We start from the raw sequence: 18,749 nt of genomic DNA, 5'->3' as shown, positions 1-18,749 counted from the left end.
CTTGGTTTACTCCAAGACGCAGGAGCAGCACGAGGAGCACCTGAGGGAGGTGTTGGAGACGTTGAGGAGCGGGAAACTTTTTGCAAAGTTCTCCAAGTGCGAGTTTTGGTTGCGGGAGGTGCAGTTTCTGGAGCACTTCGTCAACCCGAACGGTATACTGGTCGATCCGGCCAAGCTAGAGGCTGTGATGAGACGGGAGGTTTCGAGGTCTCCATCCGAGATTCGGAGTTTTCTTGTCCTATCAGGTTATTATCAAAGATTTATTCAGGATTTCTTCAAGAATGTTGTTCCACTGACCCGACTGACCAAGAAGTCAGTGACATTCCACTAGGGGCCTGATCAGCAGACAACTTTCGAGACTTTGAGGCAGAAGTTGTGCGAGGCACCAATATCACGGGTTTAGTTGCAGTATTGATGTAGAGAGGGTGCGTCATCACTTACGCCTCGAGACAACTAAAGCATCACGAGGCAAATTACCCGACACACGACCTGGAGTTGGGGGCAGTTGTTTTTTCCCTCAAGATTTGGCGACACTACCTTGATGGGGTCCGCTGTACTATCTACACGGACCACAAGAGCCTGAGGTACTTGATGGATCAGCCAAATTTGAACATGAGGCAGCGATGTTGGTTGGATGTGGTGAAGGATTATGATTACGAGATCCTCTACCACCCGGGGAAGGATAATATGGTGGCTAATGCTCACAGCCGCAAGGCGGCCGCGACTCCGATTTAGGATATATGCCTGAGGATGATAGTGATTACTCCGCTGCTAGAGCGGATTCGGTAGGATCGAGTCGAGGGTATGAAGGAGGAGCGTCGGAAGTGTGAGCGGACCACAGGTAATGTGGCATCATTTGACTATGACAGCTATGGGTTGTTGACCCTGCACCAGAGGGTCTGGGTTCCTTACGGGGGCGGTGTACGCCAGGTTCTGATGGATGAGGCTCACAATTCGAGATTCTCCATTCATCTCGGGGCAAAGAAGATGTATCGGGATCTTCGTCCTGATTATTGGTGGTCATGCATGAAGCGGAATATAGCCTGGTTTGTGGAGCGGTGCCTGACCTTCAGGAAAGTCAAGGACGAGCATCAGCGACCTTACGGCAAGACGCATTCGTTGGAGATTTCGGTGTGGAAATTGGAAGAGATCATTATGGATTTCATCACAAAGCTTCCTAGGACTACACGAGGAGTAGATTCTATCTGGGTCATCATGGATCGGTTGACCAAGAGTGCACATTTTATCCCTATCCAGGAGAGTATATCGGCGGAGAAGCTAGCCGAAATTTACATCCACGAGGTGGTGGCTCAACATGGGGTGCCAGTTTAGGTTGTGTCAAACCGAGATGCTCGCTTTACTTCCAGGTTTTGGAAGCGGTTCCATGACGAGATGGGTACTCGTCTCCATTTCAGTACAACTTTCCACCCACAGACAAATGGGCAGGGTAAGAGGACGATTCAGACTCTAGAGGATATGTTGCGTGCATGCGTATTTGATTTTGGTGGGAGTTGGGATACGTATCTTCCGTTAGCGGAATTTTCATATAACAACAGTTATCACACTAGCATAGACCGACCTCCATTCGAGATTCTCTACGAGAGGAAATGTAGGACCCCAATTTGTTAGAGCGACATCGGTGAGAGAGTCATGGGGAGTACCGAAGTGGTACTCAAGACTACTGAGAAGATCCAGTAGGTCCGGAGCAGGCTGTAGACTGCTCAGAGTCAGAAAAAGAGCTATGCCGACAAGCGCCGATCGGACCTGGAGTTTCAGGTGGGGGATATGGTTCTCCTGAAGGTGTCACCTTGGAAAGGTGTCATCCGATTCAGGAAGAGTGGAAATTTGGGCCCCAGGTACATTGGTCCGTTTAGTGTTTTGGCCCGGGTGGGTTGGGTGGCGTGTCGATTGGATCTGCCACCTGAGCTCAGTCAGATCCAAAAAACTTTTCATGTCTCCCAGTTGCAAAAATGATTAGTGGATGACTTTGCAGTTGTGCCCTTAGAGGATATTCAGGTGGACGACCGCCTGAACTATGTTGAGAAGCCAGTGGCGATTCTGGATCGGAAGACAAAATCCTTGAGGAACAAGGTTATGCAGTTAGTGAAGGTGCAGTGGTTGCACTGCTAGGGGTCAGAATGGACGTGGGAGTCAGAGGAGGAGATGAGGGAGCACTATCCGGGATTATTTGAGACAACAGACTTCGAGGACGAAGTCTGAGACAGGTGGGGGAGAATTGTAACGCCTGGTTCCTGGTATGTATTTAACTAATAATTATTCATTTTTATATAGAAACTCCACGAGTTGGAGGCCCCAAACTCATCGAGTAGAGATGTTTCGGACCGTAGGTTTTGGTGACCAACTCGACGAGTTGGGAGGTATCAACTCGACGAGTTGGCTGGGTGAAAAGAAACGCTAAATTCAAAGTTTTGCACCCTATTTAAACACCTTAAACCTTTCATGCTAGTCTCATTTCCAGCTTCCACTGTCCTAACCCGAAATCTCAAAACCCTAAAGCTACTTTGAGTGATTGTGAGCCATTTTGGGTGTTTTTGGTGTGTGTTGAAGCCATTGGAAGAAGGAAAAGCTTGAAGACTCAAGAAGGAGCTTATAGATCCAAAATCCTTGTCTCATCCATGACACTTTTCTGGTATAAAGTTTGAACCTTTCCTTGTAGTTGTTTAGATCTTCTCTTAGGGTTATTTTGCTTGGTTTTGGTCCAAATATCATGGTCCTCAGGATTTGGACGTCCCAAATGGGTTAACACTTCCGATTTAGGGTCTTGAGGGGCGTTTATGGCATAAAGGTGCCAACTTTATGGCCATGGAAGTCACATGCAACCTTTAGACCATCATTTTGTCCTTTTGGAGTTTCTAATGGCCATGCATGTAGAGAAAGCTGGAACTTTACATGATCTTTCAGTCCCTAGAGTCCAGATCTATGACCTCATGGTCTATCTTGTAGTTTTGGTGATGTTTGAATTATAACTTTGGCCTTTTGGGGTTAGGGTTTGAGCTTAATCCCTTTAGAAAAGGTATTAATGGGTAAAGTTGGAAACTTTACCCTTCAAGGGACATTTTCAGTCTAGAGCTAAAGTATAGGGTGTAGATCTGAAGAATATTGGCTTAAAGCATTAAGAAGAATTAACAGACTGAGGAACTCGAGGAGTTCACAGAAGGACTCGATGAGTTGTATTGAGGAATCCCACTAGTAGTTGTTACAGTAGAGATGATTGTATTTGTGATAATTGTCTAGTATGCTACTATATGTTGAGATTTATGTGCTTGTATGCTATGTTATTACGTGGTAGTGGTAGGGGTGAAGTAGACCCCGTAACCGGTCGAAAGAGACCGAAGGGGTAGGCCAGCACCCATATATGCTAGGTAATAAGTGATTTATGTGCTTATATTCTAGGATATTATGTGGCAGTGGTAGGGGTGAAATAGACCCCGTAAACGGTTGAAAGAGACCGAAGGGGTAGGCCAGCACCCAGATATGCTAGGCAGTATCTGGTTGAAAGAGACCGAAGGGGTAGGCCAGCACCCATGTATGCTAGGCAGTATCCGGTTGAAAGAGACCGAAGGGGTAGGACGGCACCCAGATATGCTCGGTGGTAATCGGTTGACAGTGACTGAAGGGGTAGGCCAGCACCCAGATATGCTAGACAGTATGTTATTGTATGGTATGTGGTATGATGGGGGAACTCACTAAGCTTCGTGCTTACGGTTTTCAGTTTTGGTTTCAGGTACTTCTACTTCGAAATGAAAGGAGTTGGCATGATCGCAACACATCACACTATGATTTTCCGCACATGATATCTTTGGTAGTTGTACTCTAATGTTGTTTTCTTATAACATGTTTTGGATATTGGTTTTGATTCTGATATGAGATGACACTATTGATGTTTTCAGACTACTAGTTTTTATAATTACGTAATTAAAAATAAAATTTTTTGTCATGGATATGCTAGACAGTATGTTATTGTATGGTATGTGGTATGATGGGGGAACTCACTAAGCTTCGTGCTTACGGTTTTCAGTTTTGGTTTGAGGTACTTCTACTTCGAAAGGAAAGGAGTTGGCATGATCGCAACACATCACACTATGATTTTCCGCACATGATATCTTTGGTAGTTGTACTCTAATGTTGTTTTCTTATAACATGTTTTGGATATTGGTTTTGATTATGATATGAGATGACACTATTGATGTTTTCAAACTACTGGTTTTTATAATTACGTAATTAAAAATAAAATTTTTTGTCATGAATTTTGGGATGTTACATCTCTCATCATAACTAGGGTTTGAAAACCCAAAACTCAACCAAATGATGAATCAAGCTCTTAAATACAAAGCTTAATATTAGAATCATAATCTAAGATTGATTCAACACTCGGATATCTTCTAGAACTTCATTATTAATTCAAATTTTCGAATTCTACTTTGAGAATCAAACCCTAACATAAGGAGTTGGAAAGATAAGGTGAGCTTATACCTTCTAGAGCCTCTAATGGTTGAGTTAAGTATATATTTCCTATTTTCCTTTAAAACTTACACTAAATTACTATCTTTTTCTCTAAATCGCCATGAGAAAGCCTTCCCTCTCAAATCTATCTTTCTCTTTCTCTCTCGCAATGGGGAAGATATTAGTTACATGCTTTTATATCTATGATTAATTGGCAAAGAATAACCTTACAAACTAGCTACATACTTTTATACATATGATCGGTAAGAATAACCTTTCTAGTTTCTTATTTCCATGTTATGACACTATTTGCCATAAACTTTTAAGAAAACTTCCAAAGTATAGCATATTTCATCATAAATCTAACAAACTAGTCTTTTGACCAGGTCAATAATAGTTTTGGAAAGTTTGATCAAATTGACACTTCTAGTCCTTACTTAAAGGGTGAGGGATGTGAGTCCATTTTTATTAATTAATGACAATATTATTGAAATATATTAAAAAAATTATAAAAAGATATTTAAGAAAACAAATACCAAAATTACAACAAACTCTACCAAAGAAAATTATTTACAAAATTGAAACAATTAAGATATAATACAAAGAAAATAGCAAACCATGCTAGGGATGAGCTCAGTTCCAGAACTGAGAAAGCAAGAACTGGATTTATAGAGACAAACAGAGAATTGAGCCAAATCGCATATTTTGATCGTTAATCGATTCGGGTTCGGTATGGTCCCAACGAGTGTTTTGCTTACCCCTACTTTTACGGTCCAGAACTGGATCCGGACCGAAACAAGGAACCGAAAAACTTAGAACAAAATTGCATTACCTATCTGCTTCTGGTTCGATTGGGTTCAAACAAGTATTTTGTTCCCTCCTAATTGTTAGGTGTCCTCGACCGAACCAATCTGTGATAAAAAAAAAAAAAAAAAAAAAAAAAAATTATGAACCACATGTATGGATATGGTCTACATGGAGAAACCAAGAACCGAACCAAATTACATATTCGGTTCCCAATTAGTTACCGTTCCTATTCGTTTGATTTCAACGAGTATTTTTTGTTCACTCATAATTGTTAGGTGTCTATTTTGCTTATCCTAAACCACACATATACCATTTTTATAGTTTTTTTTGGGTGAATTTTTCACCTCCAACAGGAAACGGGGGATCGCATTTAAAAAAGTGCACTCCCAAGTTCCAACATTTTTTGCTGGTCCAGTTGTGCTGGTTTCTGAATGAATTACACCTCAGCAGGCAACCAGGCAGCATAAGGCTGTGAAGATGGCGTCGCTTTCAAATGCTAACGCGCATCACCCCCTGACCACCGCCACGTTTCTTCCGTGATCCGCCGTCCCTATACATTAAATACCACCTCTCTCTCTCTCTCTCTCTCTCTCTCTCTCTCTCTCTCTCTCTCTCTCTCCAATGGACCTCAAAAATCGCTTCACAACTGTTTTCTTGCTCTTCCTCCTCTTCGCCATGCCTGCTTTCTCCAGAGGTATGTTCGGTTTGCTTAAGCTTCGATCACATTTCATGCTCTCAGCTCTCTCTCTCTCTCACACACAGTCGCACAGCTTTTTTCTACGAGTTTAGTTTTTCATCGATTCATACTGTATAAAATTATATCTCCATATCAAAGCATTTCACAATCGCTGTGTTGTTTAATATTTTTGGTTTTGTGTTTGAATGAACTTCGCTTCACCTCCAGAGATTCGATTTTGTGTCTCGTAAGCTTACGCTATTATTTATATATAGTTCTGCAATTTGATTGTTTCAAACGTTTACGAAGAGTTAAAGCAGCTTAGAAACAGGCGTTCGTATCTTAATCTTATTGCTTAAGTTCTTCATGATTCGTTCGAGTTGAGTGATAGTTTTGATTGTGTATTCGGATATGTGTAGGTCGGTTGAAGTTGCCTATCGCAAAAGTGAATTCGGAGATTTACGAGATCGATTACAGGGGACCGGAGACTCACTCTTACATGCCTCCGCCGAACGAATCCGGCGGCGTCAATACTAACGGTGGTCCGATGAAACATCACAAGGCGTCGCATTCTCGTTCCAAAACGCTATCAACTGAAAACGCCACAAAAGAGGTATGAACTATGAAGCAGAAACCCTAGATGCATTAAAAATGGAAAGGAATTATGATTACGTCCCCACTTGAACAACCAACTAGATGCATTAAAAATAGAAAGGAGTTATTGCGACCTAAAGAATGATAACATATAAATCCATAAAGCATAAATGATAGTTAGATATGCAAAATTTTGATTATTTATTGATGTTTGTTTTGATCCTAAGAATCAAAATTTGTAATCAAAATCATTGTATATATACTCATACTATCCCGAAAATAGGTAACCAATATCTAGAAAATAACTCTCAGCTCATTTTTAATCTTTAATAAGCGGATGAATCTTCTTATTTTTATTTATTTTAGGTGAAGAAGTTTCATGGATGAAGAAATCGAGCATTGATAAACCAAAAGTTTGAAAAATAAGCATTTTATTGATCATTGAACACATAGTGATCAACTTAAACCATTTTAGAGCAATAATTTGGCTGTTTTTCTTTTAACATTTATTTGTGCAGTTTAAATTATATTGTTGGAATTATTTTCTTTCTTATTTTTAGTGTGATGGTTTGAAGTTTTAAAGGGTGTTTATTAGTACAAGCCTTTTGATTGGTTTAATTGCTATTTAATTAAATTTTAAATTATTTTGTTGTGATAAATGCCAAAATATGATTATATAAAATTATATTCTTAATTAAATGTCAAAATTTGATGTAAGACTTATTTGTTGGAATTTGATGTGTTAACATTGAAGACAATTTATGTTGGGATTAAATCTTTATACTAATAAAAGAATAGTTTTAATCTCTTTTTGTCATGTGTCATTCAAAACTACATATTAATATTATGTCATACGTCAAAGAGATATATTATTAGTCAAATCACTATCACAATTAAAGACGTTTAGGTTTTAAATAATTGATTTTAAACTTTTATAGAAACATTTATTTTTTTTAATTATATGTTAAATTAGAAGTTATAACGAACTTTAAAATTTTGATAAATCTCTTAATTAATAGGTTATTTAAAATTATTTATTTAAAATAATTGATTATTAATCATGAATTGTTGTTATAAAAATTGAACTAATTTTGTAATGATGATTCCTACGAGTTATAACAAACCAACAAAATAATGGAATCTAAAATGTATAAAAACAATGGCCAACGGATGAGTATTAAAAATATTTAATTGAGCACTGTGTAAACAATCAACTAATATAAACTTACCAATCACAAAAAAATTTAAAAAAAATTAATTAAATTAAATAAATAAATAAATTAATAATACAGATTTATGTGGTTCTTAATTCGTGATAGTTTAAGGCTTTAAGCCCACATGAAAAGAAAAGATCTCTTAGTCCAACGACAACTAAAACCGAGGAATTGCAAAACGCGGAAACCATATAGCATTGTATTTCATGAACCCATTTACCCACTAAATGAACCAATTTGCTTTTATTAAAGAAAGCAAATTACATAAGCCAATATTTCAGAAGAAAAGGGTTTACATCATGATTCTTTTTTTTGATTTATCAAGCTAAATCACTAATCATAACAACATCGTTAACTACAAATTACGGAGAAGTAAATGTGTAATACATATTTAAAATTTACCATGTTCTTAAATCATGAGTATGAGTTTGGAGAGCAGATTTAGGCCAACTGGTATACGGACCACGAACCCAGTCGTGGTCTAGGTGGCCATGAACAACGCTCGTGCACACCATCCGGATGGTTCGTGGTCACCTATTTTTGTGATGGTTCGTGTTGCACACAACGAATAGAAACGCCCAACAAGGGCTCTTCTTTTGAATGTTTGACTAGCCATTCCAATGGCAAAGTTTTGAAAAAATTTAATTCTTTTTACATAACAATTTTACCTATAAATACTTAACTATACAACCTCATTTTTTACACCATTTTTTTCTTTCTCTATTACATAATTACACACAACTTTTTGACAACCAAAAACCATGGATCCCAACCAAAATACCCCTCACCCCAACTTTCGAATACACAAATTTGATAACGATTTTGCGTTATATACAACCCCTCACAAATTCCCTACCATGGAATCACCTCAAGGTAGTTTTGTGAATTTGCTTCAAATCGGTTCCACTATCCAAAAAACACTACTTTTCCAACAACAATATCAACATTTCCCGACCTATCAACAACAATTCTAACCACAAGCATCACAATCACAACCACCACTTTCACAACCCCCTCATTCGCCAGATTTTGTTTCGAAAACACAACCTTCACCACCACCACCTCAACCAAAAAAAAGGAAAAAAAAACAGCCCAACCCAATAGATAAGAAAGGGTACCATAAACAAAAGAGGAAGAAGAGAATTTAGCGGAGGCATGGTTATCAGCTTCCTGACACCCAATTGAAGGAGATGCACAAACGTTTAGGTTTTTTAGGAGAAAGTTCAAATCATATTTATGAGATAACAGGAAGTGAAAGTCGAAATCCCGACCAAATTATCTCGAAGTGGCGCGATATTAGACTAAAATACATGAAATTCAGAGAAATTTACAACAACCTCCAAAACATACGCAAAAGCGATTCAAACGATTTCGATGTCTTTAAGGTGTCCTTAGATCAATTTGGAAAAAAAAATTGTCAACCCGCAAAGTTTTTCCATATGTGAAACCGTGCCTAAAATTGAAAGATGCTCCAAAATGGGAAGAGCAAACAGAAGGAACTTCACAAACCTCTTCTGGTTCATAACGATCAAGAAACTCTGATGCAACTTCCCAACAATCAGACGCACGAACACACATCAACATCAACAATGACCCGATTGATCTTTAAGACGAACAACCTCTTCGTAGGCCCGTTGGAAGAAATAAAGAAAAAAAATGTGGGTTCGTTAGCTTCGGGTTCTAGTGTTATTGTAACACTTGAATCTAAGTAAGTTTCTTATTTGACCTTGCATTATTAAATTTGTCCCATTTTGACCCTTGAGTTGTACGCGGGGAGTACAACAAGGTACGCTTAGCGTACAAGTGGTGAAGCGAGTACGAGGGGCATACCAAGTGTGTAACAATCCCCTTTGGCACGTATCACAATATCGTCTTCTTCAGGCTCCCAGCACGAAAACTTCATAGGGGGTCACCCATCCCTGGATTGCTCTCGCCCAAGCACGCTTAACTGTAGATTTCTTATGGGATATAATGCCCTCACGACATTAAAATGCATTATAACAGAGAAGGTATCCACACACTTTAAAGGAATGCTTAGTTCTCCTTCTCATCTAACATGCCCGCCTTCACCCCCCATTATAGGTTTTGATGTCTCCGTCGAACGCATCGACTCGTGCCCCAGCTCTGATACCATTTGTAACATCTCCCTCTGGCACGTATCACAATATTGTCTGCTTTGGGCCACTCGGCACGAGGACTTCCCAGGGGGTCACCCATCCCGGTATTACTCCCTCCCGAGCACGCTTATCTTCAAAGTTCTTATGGGATCTGCTACCCTCACGGCTTTAAAACACGTTGTGAAAAGCAAGGTATCCACACCCTTTTTAGGAATGCATAGTTCTCCTTCCCAGTCGATGTAGGATCAGGTGCAGCTAACATGTCCGTCTTCACCCCCATCCTATTATAGGTTTTGACGTACCCGTCGAACACATCAACCCGTACCATGTCTCTGATACCATTTGTAACATCCCATTCTGGAACGTATCATAATATTGTCCGCTTTGGGCTCCTGGCATGAAAACTTCCCAAGGGGTCACCCATCCCTGGATTGCTCTCGCCCGGGCACACATAATTGCATAGTTCTTATGGAATCTGCTGCCCTCACGACTTTAAAACACGTTGTAACAGAGAAGGTATCCACACCCTTTTAAGGAATTGTAACGTCCCAAAAATACGAGCCAAAAATTTCATTTAAAAACATACACTTTGTAAAACATTAGAAATAAAACATTCACTGATCATATCATTTCATAAAAGATGTTGCGTGTCTGAAAACCATTTTATAAAACATAATAATGTCAGAGTACAAATCCCCAAGAAGATCTCATAGTGCGGAATACAAAGCGTGTGTGTGATGTGCCGCTACCGTGTCGGCTCCTTCCCCTTTGAAGAAGAGGTACCTGAAACCAAAACTAAAAAATATAAGCATGAAGCTTAGTGAGTTCCCCCAATCCCACCACATACCATACAATCACATATCATACATACTGCCGGGCAATTATGGGGTGCCCGACCTACCCGGTATGGCCATTCTGGGGTGCCGACCTACCTGTGTCAAGCCGTTCTGGGGTGCTGACTACCCATGTCAAGCCATTCTGGGGTGCTGACTACCCATCGGTCATAACAAGCGATCCTCGGGGACTATTTCACCCCTACTGCTACTATCACATATATCATAACATAACATATTACCGGACACATCTGGGGGTGTCCGATCTACCCTTCGGTCCTAACGACTGAACTTGGGGACTATTCCCCTCCTACTACCACTATCACATATAACATATCAAGCCAGCATATAATCATATCATCACATACTGTCAGACATATCTGGGGTGTCTAACCTACCCTTTAGTCCTAACAACCGAACTCTACTACTATCACATATACATATCATGCCAACATATTGATGGGTTTGAGCCATAAGAACATTCCTATGTGCACATACAAACCCTAATGCTTGGATCTAGGTTTCTCTAATTGAACATGCATTGTATCCAAGACTTTTGAACAATAGATCTAGGTAATAACATAAGAAAAACAGATCCATAAGATTACCTTAAGTTGATTGCTTGAATCTTCTTGTCCTTGAAGCTTAGAGTCACAATTGTCACTCCTCTAATGGCTTACAAACACCAACATAGCAAGAGGATGATCAGAGAGAGAGGGGAGAGGGCAAGAATTCGGCCAGGGTTCTTCCAAAGGCAAGAGTGCCGATTTCCTTGACCCCATGGGTCTACTTATACTTGTGAGGCTCCTAGGGTTTCACCCTTAAACCCTAATTGGATAACTTAGGCCCTAAGCAATCCAATCTCCTTATGATAAGCCTTGGAGGATTTCTAGGTCTATCCAAATCCCCTAAAACCGTCCACCCCTTATCCATAAGGGATTACAGCCCAAAGTACAACTATCATACAATTGACAGCTTATGCCCTTTTATTTAATTAATCTCTTTAAGTCACCAAATTAATTCCTAATTAATTTATGACTTATATTAATCAAATAACAATATTATTATTATTCCTTATATTATACTCATAATATATTAATAATATTTCTTCTCTCATTATAAATCATCCTGTCAAGTTGCTATGGTGAAGGCAACCCAAAAAGACCATGCATAATCGGGTCAAATACTTGCCTAATATAGTTGTAGCCTTAGACACTATTCCAACAGTCTCCCACTTGGATAATTCTAGTAACTATATACACAAGTATAATCCGATTAGCAATCGTAGCTCTCAAAGACGCTGTCAAACTCTGATCTTATCAATCTGTCCTTTAGATAAGGGATCGTACAGTCCTCTGTTTAAATATCATGCGGACAATTCTATGGAATCTATTATCCAGCAGTTGGTTTCTCGATCTCAGATTTATTCGACATAGAAGTTAATCGAACACATCAATTTAGTTCTGACCGGGCCCAACACATAAGTCAAATCAAATCATCGAGCGGCCGAGATATCGCTTTTACCCTCTTAGGATAAAAGTAATTGATAAACTTCGACTTATATGCATTTACTTATTCATTAATCAACTATACACAACAATGCGTTTTATAACATCAAGTTACTGATGCGGTTTCGCATTATCAATGTACAACCAATTAACAAATAACAAACCATATATCTAGGTTTTAAGACCATATGATATTAACGTCTTGCGATCACCCTTTTTATCACATTCCATAAGGTGATTCCAACAAGCGTGGATTTGTTCCAATGCTCAAAACTAGTTCATAAGCACTCATGAACGTTGCAGCAAACTTTTGCTATGTCTAATACCATTTAGACAATCTACACACCAATTCATGACAATCTTCATGCATACCTACTTCCAACATATGAACGATTGTGGACAATTTGAATAATTCGATTATTCTTAATAAACTCAATTATTCTGGAAGTCAAAACATGCAAAGTGAAACAATAGCTAAACAAGTAACATAAGACAGTAACATTACTCATAAATAACACTCCTTTATTTAATCATCAAATGTTAATTACATTTATCTATTACATGTTTCTAATACTATCTAATCTATATTAATATCATCTTTCAGCCCAATACTCCTAGCATGCTGCAAGTGCTTAACCCTGCTCAGTCCCTTCGTAAGCGGATCTGCTGGGTTATCTTCTGATGATATCCTCTTAACCACGAGTTGTCCTTCTTCTACTCGATGTCTAATAAAGTGATATTTTCTGTCGATATGTCGAGATCTACCATGATCCCTCGGTTCCTTGGTCAAGGCAACTGCTCCTTCATTATCACAGAAAATTTCCATAGGCTCCTTTATGGCAGGTACAACTCCAAGATCACCGATGAAGTTCTTCAACCATATTTTCTCCTTCGACGCTTCGCTCGCTGCAATGTACTCTGATTCGCACGTTGAATCAGCTACGGTTTCCTGCTTGGAACTTTTCCAAGTTACTGCTCCTCCATTCAGGGTAAAGACCCAGCCCGACTACGAACGGTAGTTGTCTCTGTCGGTCTGAAAACTGGCGTCACTATACCCTCGCACCTTCAAGTCATCACTCCCTCCGAGGACTAAAAAACCATTCCTTCGTCCTCCGAAGGTACTTAAGGATATTCTTAACCGCAATCCAATGGGCTCTGCCATGGTTCCCTTGATATCTACTAACCATGCTCAAAGCAAAGGCTACATCAGGGCAAGTACAAGTCATAGCATACATGATTGAGCCAACTGCGGAAGCGTATGGGACTCGGCTCATTTCTGCTATTTCAGCTTCGGTACTCGGACTTTGAGTCTTACTCAACTTGGCATTACTTTGTATCGGTAATTCTCCCTTCTTCGAGTTTTCCATACTAAAACGTTTTAGTACTTTATCTAAGTAAGTGTTCTGACTAAGTCCTATTAGTCTCTTACTTCGTTCTCTCACTATCCTTATTCCCAGAATATAGGAAGCCTCTCCGAGGTCCTTCATAGCGAAGCACTTCCCGAGCCAGGACTTAACCTCCTGCAGAGTCGGGACGTCGTTTCCTATGAGTAGTATGTCGTCGACATACAGAACGAGGAAGCTTACTATACTCCCACTGGCTTTGACATATACACATGATTCATCTTCGCTTCGTACAAATCCAAACTCTTTGACTTTCTCATCGAAGCAAAGATTCCATCTGCGAGACGCTTGCTTAAGTCCATAAATGGACTTCTCAAGCTTACACACTCTATTTGGATGCTTTGGATCAACGAAACCCTCTGGCTGAGCCATGTAAACATCCTCAACCAACTTCCCATTAAGGAAAGCAGTATTGACATCCATTTGCCAAATCTCATAATCATGAAATGCGGCAATTGCTAGCATTACTCTAATAGACTTTATTTTCGCAACTGGTGAGAAGGTCTCATCATAGTCAACTCCGGGAGTTTGAGTAAAGCCCTTCGCAACCAATCGTGCCTTATATATGTGTACGTTTCCATCCACGTCGGTCTTCTTCTTGAAGATTCATTTGCACCCAACGGTCTTACGTCCGGGCACATTATCAGTTAAATTCCAAACTTGGTTGTCATACATGGATTGGATCTCGCTGTCCATTGCCTCCTTCCATTTTGCAGACTCCGGGCCTGCCATGGCTTCCTTATAGCTATTAGGTTCATCTAAATTTATTAGTGTACCATCACAAATATACGTGTCCCCCTCGGTAGTAATATGAAAACCATAAAACTGGGGTTGAACTCTAACTCTTTTGGAACGTCTAAGAGGTAAAGACTCGTCAATCGGTTCAACCGGAGTTTCCTCCTCAGGTTGAGCGCCAGCGGTAGAGGTTCCTTCATCATTCGATTTTTAAATCTCTTCAAGTTCGATTTGCCTCCCACTGTCTCCTTGGCTTATGAGTTTTCGCTCTCGGAAAACTCCTCTCCCGCAACGAAGACAACATTGTCCTTCGGTCTATAGAAGAGATATCCAAAGGATTTATGCGGGTAGCTGATGCAAATACATCGCTCACTACGAGGTTCGAGCTTGTCGTGAGTATCTCGTCTTATGAAAGCCTCACAACCCCAAACCTTGATATGTGCTAACGAGGGAGCTTTCCCTGTCCACATCTCATGAGGTGTTTTGGCAACCTTCTTTGTAGGGACTCAGTTAAGGATATGGGCGGCAGTCTCTAAGGCATACCCCCAAAATGAGATAGGTAGTGAAGCACGACTTATCATAGGACGAACCATGTCTAACAAGGTTCGATTGCGCCTTTCTGCCACACCATTTAACTGCAGTGTCCTAGGTGGCGTCAATTGCGAAACTATTCCACATTCCTTGAGATAGTCGTGGAATTCAAGACTTAGGTACTCTCATCCCCGATCGGATCGAAGCATCTTGATTTTCCTGCCCAATTGATTCTCCACTTCATTCTTCAACTCTTTGAACTTTTCAAATGTTTCAGACTTATGCTTGATTAAGTAAATATACCCATATCTACTATAATCATCGGTGAAAGTCACATAGAAGCGGTTTCCATCCTTTGTGGTGGATCTAAAGGGCCCACATACATCGGTATGTATGAGATCCAATAAACCCTCACCCCTCTCACAAGTGCCAGTGAAGGGTGACTTGGTCATCTTTCCAAGTAAACAAGATTCGCACGTGTCATCTTCCCTAAGGTCGAATGACTCCAACACTCCATCCTTTTGGAGTTGGGCTATGCGCTTCTTGTTGACATGTCCAAGACGACAATGCCACAAGGATGCTTTATCCATACTACTGGAAGAATCCATGCACAAAACATCATTTCCTAGGTTATCTACAATCATAACAGTTTCATAAATTCCATTACATGGCATTGCTTCAAAATATAAGACACCATTTAGATAAGCATAAATTGAACCATTCTCATTATTAAAAGAAAATCTAAATCCTTGTCTAAACAAACCATGAAACGAAATGATGTTTCTTGCCATTTCTGGCGAGTAGCAATAATTATTTAAATCTAAACATAAACCATAACTAAGCACTAAAGAATACACTCCAATCTTGGTCACAGGCGACGATCTTCTGTTCCCCATGATTAGATTTATTCTTCCATGCTCCACATCCCTATTTCTTCTTAGTCCCTGCAATTCAGAACAAATATGGTAACCACACCCGGTATCTAGGACCCAAGAAATAGCATGAGATGAATCATTAGATTTAATTGTGTATATACCTGCGAAAGACGGCTTGATCTTTCCTTCCCTGATAGCTTGCAGGTATTCTGGGCAGCTTCTCTTCCAATGCCCTATTTTGTGGCAATGGTGGCACTCTGCCTCCTTTGGGTTAGGGTTGGGAGTTGGTGCAACAGACTTGTTACCCCTATTTTGTGGCATGAGATGAACCATCTCGGGACTTTCCCTTGCGGTAGCTCTTATACGGAGCCTTCCTCTTCTTATCCCTACATTGCCCAATTGCCAAAACAGGAGCAGCTGGTGGATTGGGAGTTGGTGCAACAGACTTGTCCTTAAGGTTGCTCTCAGCAACCCTAAGGAAACCTTGGAGCTTACTTAGGGTGACCTCCTCCTTGTTCATGTGGTAGGTCATCCTAAATTGATTGTAACACGGAGGCAAGGAGTGAAGCACCATGTCGATAGCCAAGTCTTCCCCAAAGTCAACATTCAACTTGAGAAGACGATCGACATACCTTTGCATCTTTTGCAGGTGCACGGTTAGAGATTCTCCATGACCCATTTTAGCGGAGATCATATTAGTGAAGATCTCGTAACGTTCCTGCCTCGCGTTTTGATGGTATCTCTCCAATAAGTCTTGGTGCATTTCATACGGATACATGTCCTCGTAGGATTTTTGGAATTCGGCGTTCATTGTGGCTATCATGATGCAATGAACCTTCGTCGCATCACGTTCATGAGTCTCAAAAGCAGTCATTTCAGCCGGAGTAGCGATTTCTGGATTGATCTTCTCGAGCTTCTCATCGAGGACATACTCCTTGTCCTCGTAACGAGCAATCGTGCGAATGTATCTTATCCATTCGCTAAAGTTCGTCCCATCGAAAGTCACCTTTTGGCAAAGGCTCATCAATGTGAATGAACTAGCAGCAGCGTTGTTTGCGTTCGACATCTACAAATAGAAAGGACAAAGATAGATTAGAATTTGAATCCCTAATTATCACCCAATAAGAAAAATTAGGGCTAGGATCCAACAACAATATTTACATATTAGAAAAGGGATACCGTAATCCAACATGCAAATAATTTGAAGGTAAGTGAATGACGATTCACTAATTCTCCACCATGAAAACATAACTTTAAGTTCTAAATGTATTGAGAATTCCTAGGTTTGGATGAGATTCATTGAACTTTTCAATGGCATGTTTAAATCTCGATATGCCCCTCTCGTTTGTGACTGGGATACCGAGGATCACAAAGTGGGTGTGAATAACCATGCAAATCTACATGGTGCCTTCATTGTAACAATTACCTATTCGATGTGCCGGTAAACCACACACGCTCCATCGAACTATGATAAACAATGAATCACCCTTTGCCACCTTTGCTTAGAACCAATTAGTGTGCCGGTAAACCACACACGCTCCACTAACTTCTTAGCAAGGGTGCAAAGTGTAATTTCATGGGATTGCATCAATTCACTTTTCCTAAAGTAACTAGGATTGGGAATTTTGAAAAACATGTAGTTACTTTGTATTTCATATTATACTTTTAATGAGGAGATGAGGTTGCCCTATCCTACCCGTTCGGCTAATGACCCTCCACCGATCAAGCAAGCGGTGGGTGTGAGTGTACACCCATTAAGCGCCATTTTATAGGCCGCAACCTTATACCCACCTTATAGACCGGCTTTGTAAATGAGGCATACTAACGATAAGACTAGCATTTTAATTATACATATATATTAATCTTGTAATATTATATTAGTATAGGGTTGAATTTTAAACTTGTAAAATTCTAGGGTTTGAAATTTAAATTATCTAAATTAAACTTTTAATCACAAAATATAAATTTCAAAACTTGAGGACAAGTTTTAAACTTTTCAAAACATAAGGGATCAAATAACAAATAATTCAAATTAACCATTTAATCTCATAATTATCTTTATTTGATTTATTTAAATGTTTATTGCAAAACAATTTACGAATTTAATTAAAATAATCAATCAATTATCACATAAGGAAATTATTATTTAATTAATTGATAAATATCTTTAATTAGGTCAAGACTATACTCAAATATATATTAAAATCGGATCTATATTGACCCATTAAGATAAAGGCAAGTTTCCATAAGATAAACAGCAAGAAATCCCGAAACTAGCTCTTTCTGACGCTCGAACTCGCCGAGTACCACAATGGACTCGCCGAGTTGAGGCCTACTCGCCGAGTCCACTATAGAACTCGCCGAGTTCATCAGGCAGAAAACAAAAATCGAATTTTGCAATCAACAATCAAGCAACCAATGCATCAATTCAATAGAAACCAATCAAGGCTCTGATACCACTGATGGGTTTGAGCCATAAGAACATTCCTATGTGCACATACAAACCCTAATGCTTGGATCTAGGTTTCTCTAATTGAACATGCATTGTATCCAAGACTTTTGAACAATAGATCTAGGTAATAACATAAGAAAAACAGATCCATAAGATTACCTTAAGTTGATTGCTTGAATCTTCTTGTCCTTGAAGCTTAGAGTCACAATTGTCACTCCTCTAATGGCTTACAAACACCAACATAGCAAGAGGATGATCAGAGAGAGAGGGGAGAGGGCAAGAATTCGGCCAGGGTTCTTCCAAAGGCAAGAGTGCCGATTTCCTTGACCCCATGGGTCTACTTATACTTGTGAGGCTCCTAGGGTTTCACCCTTAAACCCTAATTGGATAACTTAGGCCCTAAGCAATCCAATCTCCTTATGATAAGCCTTGGAGGATTTCTAGGTCTATCCAAATCCCCTAAAACCGTCCACCCCTTATCCATAAGGGATTACAGCCCAAAGTACAACTATCATACAATTGACAGCTTATGCCCTTTTA

General features: G+C 39.7%; 1 protein-coding gene across 1 annotated transcript; it reads left to right on the top strand.

Moving 5' to 3' along the window:
• Nucleotides 1-5,638: 5,638 nt before the first annotated feature.
• On the top strand, nucleotides 5,639-7,123 carry LOC145060591 (uncharacterized). The gene is made up of 3 exons (XM_079008236.1): nucleotides 5,639-5,965; nucleotides 6,367-6,560; nucleotides 6,908-7,123. Exons 1-3 carry the CDS (start codon nucleotides 5,893-5,895, stop codon nucleotides 6,926-6,928), a joined length of 288 nt encoding a protein of 95 aa, XP_078864362.1. The 5' UTR covers nucleotides 5,639-5,892; the 3' UTR covers nucleotides 6,929-7,123.
• Nucleotides 7,124-18,749: the final 11,626 nt, after the last annotated feature.

This window comes from Lactuca serriola, chromosome 6 (assembly GCF_051521515.1).
Source record: "Lactuca serriola cultivar US96UC23 chromosome 6, Lser_US96UC23_V15, whole genome shotgun sequence".
NCBI lineage: Eukaryota > Viridiplantae > Streptophyta > Magnoliopsida > Asterales > Asteraceae > Lactuca > Lactuca serriola.
Note: the sequence above shows the minus strand (reverse complement) of the source record. Positions and strands in the feature narration are given on the sequence as shown.